The 12608-nt window shown below is 34.7% G+C and overlaps 2 protein-coding genes across 3 annotated transcripts in view; one reads left to right on the forward strand and one right to left on the reverse strand.

Moving 5' to 3' along the window:
* Positions 1–1107: 1107 nt before the first annotated feature.
* Positions 1108–12608, reverse strand: part of LOC104091667 (glucan endo-1,3-beta-glucosidase 8-like) — a 152093-nt gene continuing 140592 nt past the window's right edge. The window contains exons 2-4 of the mRNA XM_070175221.1: positions 4054–4488; positions 2422–3212; positions 1108–1606 (exon numbers count right to left, since the gene is read on the reverse strand). Of these exons, the coding sequence (XP_070031322.1) occupies positions 1296–1606; positions 2422–3212; positions 4054–4385 (1434 nt within the window). The 5' untranslated portion in view covers positions 4386–4488 and the 3' untranslated portion in view covers positions 1108–1295. The remainder of the gene's footprint in view (positions 1607–2421; positions 3213–4053; positions 4489–12608) is intronic.
* LOC104091666 (S-adenosylmethionine carrier 1, chloroplastic/mitochondrial) lies at positions 5371–12491 on the forward strand. 2 transcript variants are annotated; one of them, XM_070175218.1, is made up of 13 exons: positions 5371–5508; positions 5647–5720; positions 7041–7148; positions 7594–7680; positions 8186–8258; positions 8459–8549; positions 9183–9236; positions 9387–9482; positions 9665–9754; positions 10191–10242; positions 11125–11186; positions 11341–11421; positions 12028–12491. In XM_070175218.1, the coding sequence occupies exons 2-13, from the start codon at positions 5669–5671 to the stop codon at positions 12148–12150; spliced, it is 969 nt and encodes a 322-aa protein (XP_070031319.1). In that variant the 5' UTR covers positions 5371–5508; positions 5647–5668; the 3' UTR covers positions 12151–12491. The 2 variants fall into 2 exon arrangements, with proteins under 2 accessions (XP_070031319.1, XP_070031320.1); XM_070175219.1 differs by having other exon boundaries at positions 7041–7136.

The raw sequence follows: 12608 nt of genomic DNA on the forward strand, positions 1-12608 counted from the left end.
GTGAAAGTTTGTGGGGTATTCAAAGAGAGACCGCTGCTTGCCATTGTTAAAAATTTGGCTAAAAATCGGTATGGGTAAAAATGCGTATGGTTTAAAAGTGGTTGAAATTGGTTGTTTTTCAGCTAATTCAGAGATCCGTCAAGATCAATGGAGGATCTGATACCACTGTTATAGATTTTAGAAAAATATGCAAGCAGCATGAAGGTTGAAAATAAGATTGAAAAACTGTCTCTAAAATTTTATTAATCATAGGGCTTTAAATAGCCAAATAAATAAAGTAGTAGACTCCTCCTACAACTAAATTACTAAACTCTTACTATAATTAAAATTCTGAATCTTCTAGCAGGCTTCTCTTAAAACTAAACAACTAATTATTCTAGAAAACTATAACTGTAACAGATGTAAAATCCAACACGGTCAATATGGAACAATCTAGAATAGCATCAATCAGAAAAAATGCAACACGATTGAAGAGTTTGCTCTGCCGCGTAGATCCTCGAATCAACCATGACTACTATCATTGGTGCATGCCTGTAAATAAATGATTGTGTCGAGTTCAGGTGCAAGACCTAGGTCTTTAACCATAGAATCAACTATATTAGGTTCGTGAGTTTTCTACGTGGTTCGTGCCTGAAACAACTCTTTTTTATTCGTCTAGGATTTGAGTCAAATCGATTTTCCTCCGTTCCTGCGTTTCAAATATGAAGTCTCCTTCGAAGCTATTCGATTCATATGTGAGGGGGGATTGTATTTTTATTTGTAAAAAAAAGAAGTAAAAGTGTAATTTCCAGAAGTGTTGGATCTTTGCTTCTAGGCTTCCTTCAAGAACTCTTTCCTACTTAATAGATTTATTCTTTCATTACGGTAGTTGTTGGTACCTGTCGTTCAGAGATGCTATCAGAGTAGGAAAGTTAACCGAGTTCTGCTGAACTTTTACACTATCAATGCGTTTTATCATATTGTATTACATAATTTGCCTTATTTTCAGGTTATTAGTCCCTCTTTTTATGGACCAACAATTATATTTTAGGTGATTTAGTAATATGCAAACTTTTAACAATGTTGACATAGTAAAAGTTAAACTCCTCATCTAAAATACTGCAAAACTTCTTTTTCCATTCTGTACAACAAAACTTCATTATCTTATAACAATTTGTATCCATACAAAATGAGACATCTAAGTTTCAACAGAGTAAATATTAATTAGTACTTCTGTTATTTAGTCAACCAAACATATGTGGCTGATATATACATGACATTCAAAAGCAAATTAACTTGTCAATTAAATTTCTAGCCTAGACTAGAATTGCCAAAAAGATGAAGAAACCAGCAAGAATGTGAAGCATTGCATCCAAACCAATTCTAACTCCAGCATTCTCTAAACCAATTGGGAATAGGCATGAACCAGTTGAAGCATTTTTTTCTACAATCTGTGCCAATCCATCAAATACACATGATTCCACATCTTGACTGTTCATTTGATAATACATGTTGAATGCATAAGAAACATTTCCATCTGCATCCAACTTGTTGCATGATCCTCCATAAGATAATGCCGTGCAATCGGACCTGGAGCAAGCGTATTGTACGCTCGAAGGTAGTCTACCTGTTCAACAATAACAACAACGTCTCAATTTGTTAGACTCGGTTATACTTAGAAGTGACAAAGTTAATCCATTTTTGGTACCCTTCCTAAACCGGTCAAGTTTAACAAGCCGAATTATTATCTGTTTGTTGACTGGACCCAACTGGTTGAACCCGAAATGACTCATCAAGCTATTGGGTCAAAAGTGTCAAATAGTATAACCCAACATGTCAAAATGCAATTCAAACACTAAACATACCAAAACAAATTTGGAGAATATTGAAAATTAAGAAAAATCTTAGCTAATAACTTTTTCTTAGCCCAAAAAGCAAAATAAAAAAGGAAGGAAGATTTGAGTCATGTTGGGCAGCTTAGGTTATAACCCGTTATTTGGTCCCTCTTGACCAAGCAAATTTTGGCGAGTTGAGTCATAACTTGTTTATTGATTTAACCTATTTTGACTAGTCCAAGTTTGACTCAACCTGCTCATTTGCCACCTCTAATTTTTGTATTTTTTTATAATGGGGTAGGAGATTACAAGATGGGGAATCGAACCCTAACCAACAAGGTAAAAGTTTAGGTAGCCAACCAACCGAGCTACTAAGATTCCCCATTTGTCTCCTCTAACTATGATAAGTAATCATCACTACTCATATTGCTTCGTTTAAGTTCATCACGCTCCAATATCATTACTCGACCAATCTCGCCCATTTTTGCCCAGCTATATTAACTACTATAATCACTGTTCATATCGCTTCATCTAAGCTCATCTTAATCGAAAATAATATAAAATAAAATTTAAGAAAATAAGAAAGTAATAGAAATTCATAGTTTACCTATATCTTCAGCATATTTGTTCAAAACACACCATTTATTCTCCAAATATTTGATGTTCTTTGCACCAACAGGCATTGACTCATGTCCTTGTCCTGTGAAATCCATTGGAAACTTAGCTTGTCCATCATATTTAAAAACACCCCAATGTCGTTCAAAACTTCCAGGTGCAATACTCTTTTGGTTCTCATCTGTTAAACTAAAAAGATAATACTCAATATATCCAGGGTAAAGTGGAGTTCCTTTCTTTGTAGCCATTTTCTTGAAAAATCCACTATAAAATTTTTTAGCCAATGTAACATTTCCATATAAATCTCCATCTGTTGGCCAGCCAATTTCTCCAACAATTACCTTTACACCAGGAGAACCAGCTTTTTTCAATGACACAACTAAAGTATCTAAATTAGCATCAAACATATTAGTGTACGATATTCCGTTGTCACGTACAGGCTTGGCTTTTTCATCAAAGAATGCAAATTCAATAGGAAAATTATTGTTCTCGTGGAGACTAAGAAAAGGGTAAATATTTACGAGGAACGGAGCGTTGTTGTCTTTGAAAAATCGACAAATTTTCTGCATTAAGTCTCTGATATCTGATCGAAAATCGCCCTGTGATGGACCTGAATTACCGGATTCATAAACGTCGGCATTTTGTGGGATTGTTGCTTTGATTTTGTCTCCAAGTCCAGCAGAATTGAGAGCTTTTTGAACATTTTGTAATGCTGGAAATGTTGATTTCATAAATGAACCGTTGTATGATTTCAAGAATGGTTCATTTCCAACAGCAACGTACCTTTGAAACATTAATAAGTACTTATAGTCAATCCACAAAAGAATATTCAGTATTCAAAGCAATTGCTCTCTATATAACGTAACAGTGCAATAAAGGATTTAGCTTACAAACACTAATAATCAAAGATCTTTTTTTATTTTTTTATTTTATCAGCGTATTTTAGTATGTTGTTAGGTTACATGGATCATTTTTTATGTTGCTAATCTAACTATTATGATAGTTAGTTACCTATAGTTATCAGTTAGGTGATCTGATAGTGTAAAAATTCTTTTGACAACATTTAGAAGTTACAATCTGCAATAAAATGGTTCATTCTCGTTATTGGAATCCTTTATATTTGTTGTTTTAGCTAAACAAATTTGGTCCAAAATATAATTGTTGCTTTAGAAAATAAAGACCCTTGCTCGAGTAAATGATCTATACAATTTTGTAAAGTTACCAATCTTTTAGCAAAGGCTATTCGAGAAGAGACAAAGAGTAATCTAGTCAAACAAACCGTTATAATTAATGCTACTATAAAATCTTAAACAACAAATAAAAAGGAGCAGATGGATATTATCATATTTTTTCGTATCATTTAAAGAATAATGAGGAAGGGGCGTCTTGGAGCAATGGTAAAATTGTTTCCCTATGACCTATAGGTCACGACTTCGAGCCATTGAAGCAACCACTAATGCTTGTATTAGAGTAGGTTATCTACATACACCCCCTTGAGATGCAACCCTTCCCCCGACCCTGCATGTACACGGAATGCCTTGTACACCAGACTTTTTTTTTTTTTTTTAATAAAAAGAATAATGAGATGAAAGAAGAATAAAAAGATAGAAAAAGGGGTTCTTACTTAATATTAACACCTCCATCATACAAATGTGTGCTGACATTATTTTTTACCCAATCCTTGGCAAAGTCATAATCATCTGCAAATTTACGCAACTGATTATTTGGAATTCCAAGCATAACCTCAATACCAGTACCAGCAAAGTACTTAACAGTCCAATGATCAGAATCAAATAATTTGATCTTATCAATTTTATTATCCTTGAGCATTTGAACAATTGTTGTAGGATGCAAAGTTTGTGCAGCTTGTGTACCCCAATTAACACCAAGACCATAGGCAAAACTAGTCGATAGCGCCAAGCAACATGCCCATATCAACATCTTAATATGAGCCATTGCTAGTGCTGACTAGCCGCTATACGTGGATTATATTCGGTGCTTATAATTCTGATATAATTATGCACCAAATAGTTATAAGAAATTAATTAAAGTGTAAGTTCTTTAGAAAATGGTGAAATGGGAAGGGGATGATTTGAAGGGAGAAATGGGAATGAACAAAATGTAGTTTTATTTCAAGCTTTGAAGGTAAGAGAAATATGAATGCATGAGCTAATGTCAAGGAGAGAGGAAAGCGGGCAAGCATTACTTTTTATTTCTTTTCTTTTTCTTCAGTTTTACTACAACCGTTGAAATTATGGAATAGAGGAGTTTATGGTTTTGTTCGTTAGAAATTAATTTCTCTATATTGCTGCTTTTTTTTAATAGCAAAAAAAATTAAAAAAATGTTGCTTTTTTTTTTGTTTGCTTTGCATTTATTTTTAAGGATAAAAAGAAAAATGAAGGTAAAAAAAAAACCTTTTTCATGTATTTTATTATCTAATGTGAAAAAAGACCTTCAACTTATTTGCAAAGTCAAATATTTTATCTAAACGTTATTTTCACGTTTTTCAAAAGCTTGATTTTTTCCTCCCCAAAATTTAGAAAATTTGTTAGAAAAATTATTATTTTTTCATCAGGTATCTGATATTGTTAGAAAATTTGGGACTTAACTAATTTGGATTCGCGCGGCATAATACCCATTAAATTAATTTATTTCATTAACCCGATTAAGGACGAAAGAATCCTACCACAACCTTTGTAAGTCGGAAAAAACTATCAAACAAGCACAACTAAAAACTTGAAAAAAGTTTTGGCAAAAAAGTTAACCCTCCTTTATTCTTTTTTTTCTTAAATGAAAAAAGAAATTAACACATGGTTACACTCCTATTTATTTCTTGCAATACGTAACGTTAGTCTTAAATGTTACTAACACATAGTAGAAAGTTTGCTTGTGAAACCAAACAGCGTTTTTTCTTAAAGAGAATTAACGATATTGCTTCGCAGGTATTGTACCCACATGCAGAAACGTCTGTACATCGCTGAGCTCTGACATGTAATGCTATAATATAGATAGCAACGGCTTTTCAAGAACCAGAAGCTAACTCTCTGCTATCTTTCAGTTCCAACTTCCCAATAACTGGTAATTTTAACCCAACCCCATTAATTAGTTTTGAATTTCTCGATTACTTTTTTTTTTCCTTTTTTCTTTTTCCTAAATTTTGAAAATGGTATGATAAAAGTTCTCAAGTTTCTGTTGCGTTTATGTATATGGGTGAAGAGGTGAGAATTAAAGCTTCAAAATGGGACCTTTTGCATTAGCTTTGGATACAAAGAATTCTTTTGCAGCCTCAGGTAATTCACAACTCTCCAGTTTTTACTGAAAGTTGTAAAATTTGCATCTTTTACTGTTTCTGATTTTGCCCATTTTTCTTGGGCTGTTATTATGTATGTAACTTAACATAGTGCTGATTCAATGTAGTAAGAATGGCAGAGTCTAATTGTGTCTGCTAATGGAAAAATGGTGTTGAATCCTTTGCAGACTGACATTTTAAGATATAGATGGTAATTTGGGGTGTGTGTGTTTGGGGGGGGGGGGGGGGGGGGTTATGATGAATTCCAATTAATGCTAGGGTTATTGTGATGATATATTTTTGGTTTGAGATTTTGAGTGTTGATCGAAGCAGATTTATGCTTCTGGAGAAAAAGGATGCATTGGCATTAATGTGGGTGCAGGTATAATCATATTTGGAAATCAAAATAGTAATTGATATAAGTCACTTGGCCTAGCGGTCAACGAAGTGGGAGGAGAACCATGAGGTATCAAATCCCTGCACTTATCATCTACCTAAGCCTTGGTGTAAGCAGAGTTACCCGGGACCTGCGCTCGTGGGAGGTACCAAGTATCAGTGAAATAGTCGAGGTGCGCACAAGCTGGTCCAGACACCACCGTCATAAAATAAATAATTAATAAATTGATATAAGTGAATCTGCATATCCACCCGAAGATACGGGGGTGTAGGGTTTCCGCTACTCCCAATTGTGGCAAAGAATGATGAATGAGGTAAATATTTTTAGGGGATTCTAGTTCTTGAACATTGGAGATCTGGATATTTAGTCTAAGGTTACTAGACACTCTCAATTGCTGGTTTAAATATTTACTGGAGTTTAGTGGTTTTTCGTACTAATATGACTTGAAGATGGAAAACTGTTGATATTTTGATTTGACAATGTTGATGTTATATTAAGTGCAAGTATTTCAACTTACATATCTGATCACTAATATGTGCTACTATGATAATTGTGAAATATTTCTTTTCATCAATTTCGAGTACATTCAACTTTAATTGTCGAATGAGATTAGCTAACTATTCTTTAGCTGATGTCTTGGATACCAATCTGCACAAAACAAGCATGAAATGGAGAGGTAGCAGGATTTTTTGGCATGTCATCTATTCAGTTATTAGAATGTTCTTGTCTCTTGGACATAATATACTTAAGAAGAAGCTAAAGGTTTCTCAATCAAGTATGGTTTATCTTAGTGATATGAAGATTGTTATTCAAACAGAGAGAAAAGATTACCCATGCATTACGTCATATTAGAATGTAGATTTATATTGATTCTTTATCTTATGTTTCCCTGTTTTTTCTTGATGAGGTGGTCTGATTTTGCAGATGCATCTGGAAGAAAAATGGATAACCTTCAGATGGTACCAAAAAAGTTTTTCGCATCAGTCAACAGTGGAGAAGAGAAACCATTTGATTTCTTACGTATACTATTTGGTATGTCTGCTGAAATTATAGTAATACCATGCCGATATTGGAGCATGCTTGTCATATATTACCACTCTTTCTGTCTTTTATTTTTTTTCAATTTGAATGTGAACTGCTATAGCAATAGTGGCTTGTCAATTTGATATCGATGAGAAAGTGTAAATATATGTATAAATTCAAGTGCTAAACCCACCAATCAAAAAAAATCAAGTGATAAACCTATCAAAATGCAGAATAATTTATTCCCTGGAGCAACTTGGTGCTCATAAACTTATGATGCATTATTGCTATTTCAGACTGCCTGGGGGGTGGGTACGAAAAGTGAAAAAATAGAGTCCCTAACTTCTAACAAGAAGAAATTTGTAGTAGGCAACACTATTATAGGACAAAAAGGTTTTTCTTTTCTCCCTTTTTTTTGAGGTTTGGTGCTTCTAATCTTGTCATATTCGTGCAGAGGGTGTCATAGCAGGAGGGACAGCAGGCGTTGTCGTTGAAACAGCTTTATATCCCATTGATACAATTAAAACACGACTGCAGGAAAGTCAACTATTAAATATCCCTGTTTATAATCACAAGTCAATGTCAATTATGTATGCAATGCTACTATGCTAGACTGGTGTCTGCTAAGATTGTCAAGACTATTTGCTCCTTATGTTGACAGGCTGGATAAAAGAGAGAAAGAGAGAGTAGATAGATAATTTAGACAGAATAAACTGTTGAAGGATTCATAGTCATGTTCTGTTGCATGGTCTCCCTGATATAGCATTTGTATACAGCTGAGCACTGCTTTTCATGTTTTTTGTCTTATTCATATTCAGATTTTCTGCTATTAAAATAGTCGGAATGCAAAGTGTCAGGCTTTCTTCATTTAAATTTACATTACTCCGGTTGATCTTGAATTCTTTCTTCAATTCTAGCATTTGCATGTCCTCTAGAACAGCAGGTATTTTAGATGTCCAGTTCAAGGAAACAAGAGAAATGTTTACGATATAGGGTGTCTTGGCTTTGATTAAAATTGTTATTAACTTGTTTCCCTGTGCAGGCAGCTCGTGGTGGAGGACAAATAGCCTTGAAAGGGTTGTATTCTGGGCTTGCTGGAAATCTTGCTGGAGTCCTACCGTAAGTATTACTAAAGAAATACCGTGTAATAGCATAGAAGTATTTACACCTGAACTGTTGTGAACCCGATGAAAATGAAATTCCCTTTTCCAAACCTAACTAGCTTTTATTTCCTGAGGTGAACAGTCCTATTTTCTCGTATGGTTTCTTACCTGAGGATATTTAGTAGTGATCTCTATTGATCCTGTTCTTTTACGCAGGGCTTCTGCCATTTTTGTTGGTGTATATGAACCGGCAAAGCAAAAGTTATTGAAGATGCTTCCTGAAAATCTTAGTGCTGTGGCCCATCTTGTGAGAATATTTCTCCTCCCACTGTCATGATTGCACTAGGTCCTGTTTTCTAGTTTGTGACATGACATAGACCAAATTCATTAATAGAACTTTTGTGACTAGAAATCGTTCTTAAAACTTTTCTAGAGAGTGTTTGATGGCATATGCTATTCCTTGGTCATTTGTTCCCTACGAAGAAAGGAAAGAGGTGCCACATGGAGAAGAATTTGATGACTTAAATGGAACAAAATATTGGTGTACTTAGACGAGGTGATACATTAGGAAACTCAGGTAGTTGGCTAGAAGAAACGTAGATGCAATTGAAATAAGAAAAAAACAACATCATGCAAATCTTGCAGTCTATCAAGCACACACTAATTCCTGGTTACTGATAACATGTTTCTTTATCACCTCATAAAATATAATTTTTTCCTGTAAAATGCTCTTACGTTTTACTCTATCTGGAATCCTCACGAAATTATTTTTCTCAGGCCACTATTCTTCAAGTTATGCCTATACATTCTTATGGTATTTTGAATAGTTTTCAAGAAAAAAGTTGCTTTTATATCTCTGTGGTTGACATCTGAAGCGTGCATATTACTCTTACACAGTGGGAATTCTGTTTCTAAATAAGAGCTTCCAAACTTCATGCAGACTGCTGGTGCTTTAGGAGGCATTGCTGCTTCTTTCGTTCGTGTTCCAACTGAGGTGAATGAAGTTTTTTTGAGATTCTCACTTTCCTGAATATCTGGATTCTCCTTTTCTTATCTTTTTTTTTTTTTTTTTTTTTTATTTCGCCCGTTTAGGATAACCCTCTTTGTAAATCTATTGATTGCATTTGGTTTCTTGAGACTACAGGTCATTAAACAGCGAATGCAGACTAGGCAATTTGCTTCGGCTCCTGATGCTGTTCGCCTAATTGTTTCTAAGGAAGGTTTTAAAGGTCTTTATGCGGTATGCTAGTTTTTTAAATGTCACATATCTTGCACACAGTTCCAGCACCATTTGTCCTTTGTATTTCAAAACAGTTTTTGCGTGGAATTGGTTCAGTTTTTTTGCAAAGGATAGTTAGGTCCAACATTTACGTGATAGATATAAACTTGGTTTATTTTATTGTAATATGGGGACTTTTGTAGGGATATGGGTCATTTCTACTTCGAGATTTGCCATTTGACGCCATCCAATTTTGTATCTATGAGCAGCTGCGGATAGGTTATAAGCTGGCAGTAAGTATCCTGCTTTCCAAGATGTTGAGTGCAACTTCTCATTAATTTCATAGAAAACTTACCCATTTCGCTGTTGGCTACATATGTGTGATAGAGCTTCATTTGCATGTAGTCTAAATTTTGATGTATAAGCTAAAGAGAATAAGAAAAGATTTTGCTTAAACTGGTGTATTCAAAAGTTAATTAGAAATTCTCTGAGCTCGTTTCTTTTTGTCTTTCTCCTTCCTTGCTTGACTTCTCACTTCATTAACAACGAAAGTTCACGGAATATTCTTGAACTAAGAAACACGAGGAACGTTACATTGCTGATTTTGCTTTTCGACTTGCCATCAAAGATGGAAATGATCAAATACTTTACTGTTTGATTGAAAAAGATATGGCTAGAGTCTCTGAAATTACTACTAATATCAAAGCTGCTTTATGTGCTTCGTACCAGGCAAAAAGGGACTTGAATGATCCAGAGAATGCTGTTATTGGTGCTTTTGCTGGTAATCCACCTTCAAAGACCTATTACATGTCAATTCATTTGTAGTTCTCTGACTATGGCATGCTGGCTTTCATTTATAATATTTAAGTTGAGGATTCAGCTGCTGCGTAGAGAGTGTCGCTGGCTCTTTCATGTAAGCCTGCAGTATCAAGAAATGTAGGCTTAAGTAGACATAAATTTTTACATAGCACAATTGCATTGGTTTTTGTGTGAGTCAACAATCACCCATAACTGACTGGACCACAAAATGACCCCTATGATTTTGACTATTCCTAATTTGGGTTAATAAATTGGTGCTCAAAATGATAAAGCATGGCTTCACTTCAAGAACAAAACACAAATTTGCCATTTGCTTGAAGTTATGTAAATTCAGGTCCTATGAATTGTGAATAGTAGAAAACTGAATTGCAGGGTTCTTAATCTTACTCTTGAAAAGTCATAGAATGAACCAGCAATTTGAAAATCCTTTGGGCCAATCCCAAAACTCCTCAAAAGATCTTGCAATTATACATTGCCCTACCAGAATTATTGCTGGAACACATCAATGAAATCTTCTCATTTCTTATCAAAAATAAATAAAAAATAATTGCCATGATGAAACCTCTTAAAACTTATGCAGCAAAGTGTTTTTTAAGCCACGAAGAAAAGACTGTAAAATCGCCATTTCAGTGAATGAATATGCAGCACTGAGCGATAATTTGGCATGATTATGTGACTAAGTTACTGTTTTGTAGGAAATGTGAATAACTGAAATTCCTAATGTTTAGCCTGTCTACTATTATAACTTCTCATGTTGCTGCAGTAAATATATGATTTTCCTGCTTCTGCATGTAGACAATGAACCTGCTCTAAAGCTATCAATGGTTACCTCTACTTTTTGCAGGTGCTCTAACTGGAGCTATAACCACCCCTCTTGATGTCATTAAGACAAGATTAATGGTTCAGGTACTTTTTTCACGTGGTACTCAGACGATCCGTGTCTCCTAATTTCTTCATCCCATGCATGCATGTCTATAATAAAATGAGACTTCCATAAATTGCAAGACTACTTTCCATGCAATTTAGGTAATGTGAAATCTCTAGTCTTGTTCCTGTGCAGGGTTCTGCCAACCAGTACAAAGGCATCGTTGATTGTGTGAGGATTATTGTTGCAGAAGAAGGAGCTCCAGCACTTCTAAAGGTAGAGAGATCCCACAATTCCTTTTAGACTGCAGTACTAGGACCCATATCTGGGTTATTTTATCCTGGAGACTGCTTATTTTCTTGGTTTCTTTATTTGTCTCCTTTATGGAAAATCAAATGGATGATGAAAGAGCTTAGCATCCCTACCACACCTTTTCCGCATTTTCTTTCTCGGGACTACGAGGGGTATAAAAACTTAAAAAGAGTCACTGACTTGTGGTCCTTTACTTTCTTGATCACTAATTTTTGATAGCTCCATGCTACATAACCAGGCCTGATTTCGATGGGACCTTAATATTGTCATTAGCTGATACCATGCATTTTTCCTCATTGTTCCCTGCATATACATAAAACTCATGTAATGTACTTTTGGCCATCTTCTCTTAACATTATACTTTAGATGCATCATCCTACTATTCCATCAAATAGAAGCTGCTAAGGACCGACACAAGGATTTTCCCACATTTCTCCCAAGTCTCTTGAGTTTCTTTCTTTTGCGATGTGCAATAAATATGAATGTGTACGTTTTGATCTAAAACTCATTAGTTGATATCTGACACATAATTGTTGACCTCTGTTAGTTTGGAATTTAATTTCCTTATAGGGCATCGGGCCAAGAGTGCTTTGGATAGGCATTGGTGGATCAATATTCTTTGGTGTTCTTGAGAGGACAAAGCGATACCTTGAACAAAATCGTCCTGATAATGCAGCCTTGAAGCAAGATTAGCTTCTATACTTTCTTGCAACTAGCTGCATGTTATGAATATATAAAATTTAGTTACTACTCAGTATTGCCGCCATCTGCAGAATGTTGACTCTGCTAGAAAATATTCATAGAGGTAAAGAGCTAAGCTGTCCTTGGAATTACTATACAAAGTAGCAACAAGAAGTAGCATCTCTGGGGATAAAAAGCTGTCAAATTTGATAGGCCATTTAACAGCTTTTGCTTTCTTGTGTTAGAATGTGCCCAAGTGAGATTTTGCTACTTGGAAGATTTTTAATTATTATCTTCAGGTCTTAATGTGTTACAATCGTGCAAATCAATGAAACAAGCCAATTATTATTTTATGTTATTTCGGTCAAAATTTCTGTTTGTGTTTTTTTTTTAGCTCACTATTGGCTTTAAAAATAATTTCTAATTGACATCTGTACTTGGCATTATCCTATCGTTGATTTTCTCTTTTC

This window comes from Nicotiana tomentosiformis, chromosome 5, assembly GCF_000390325.3.
Source record: "Nicotiana tomentosiformis chromosome 5, ASM39032v3, whole genome shotgun sequence".
NCBI lineage: Eukaryota > Viridiplantae > Streptophyta > Magnoliopsida > Solanales > Solanaceae > Nicotiana > Nicotiana tomentosiformis.

Bases quoted from the DNA above. Each gene is read 5' to 3' on its own strand.
- LOC104091666 (XM_070175218.1), top strand. From the start codon at position 5,669: ATGGGACCTTTTGCATTAGCTTTGGATACAAAGAATTCTTTTGCAGCC. The intron at 5,721-7,040 runs GTAATTCACAAC...CTGATTTTGCAG, and splicing joins GAATTCTTTTGCAGCCTCAG to ATGCATCTGGAAGAAAAATG. The intron at 8,259-8,458 runs GTAAGTATTACT...TCTTTTACGCAG, and splicing joins AATCTTGCTGGAGTCCTACC to GGCTTCTGCCATTTTTGTTG.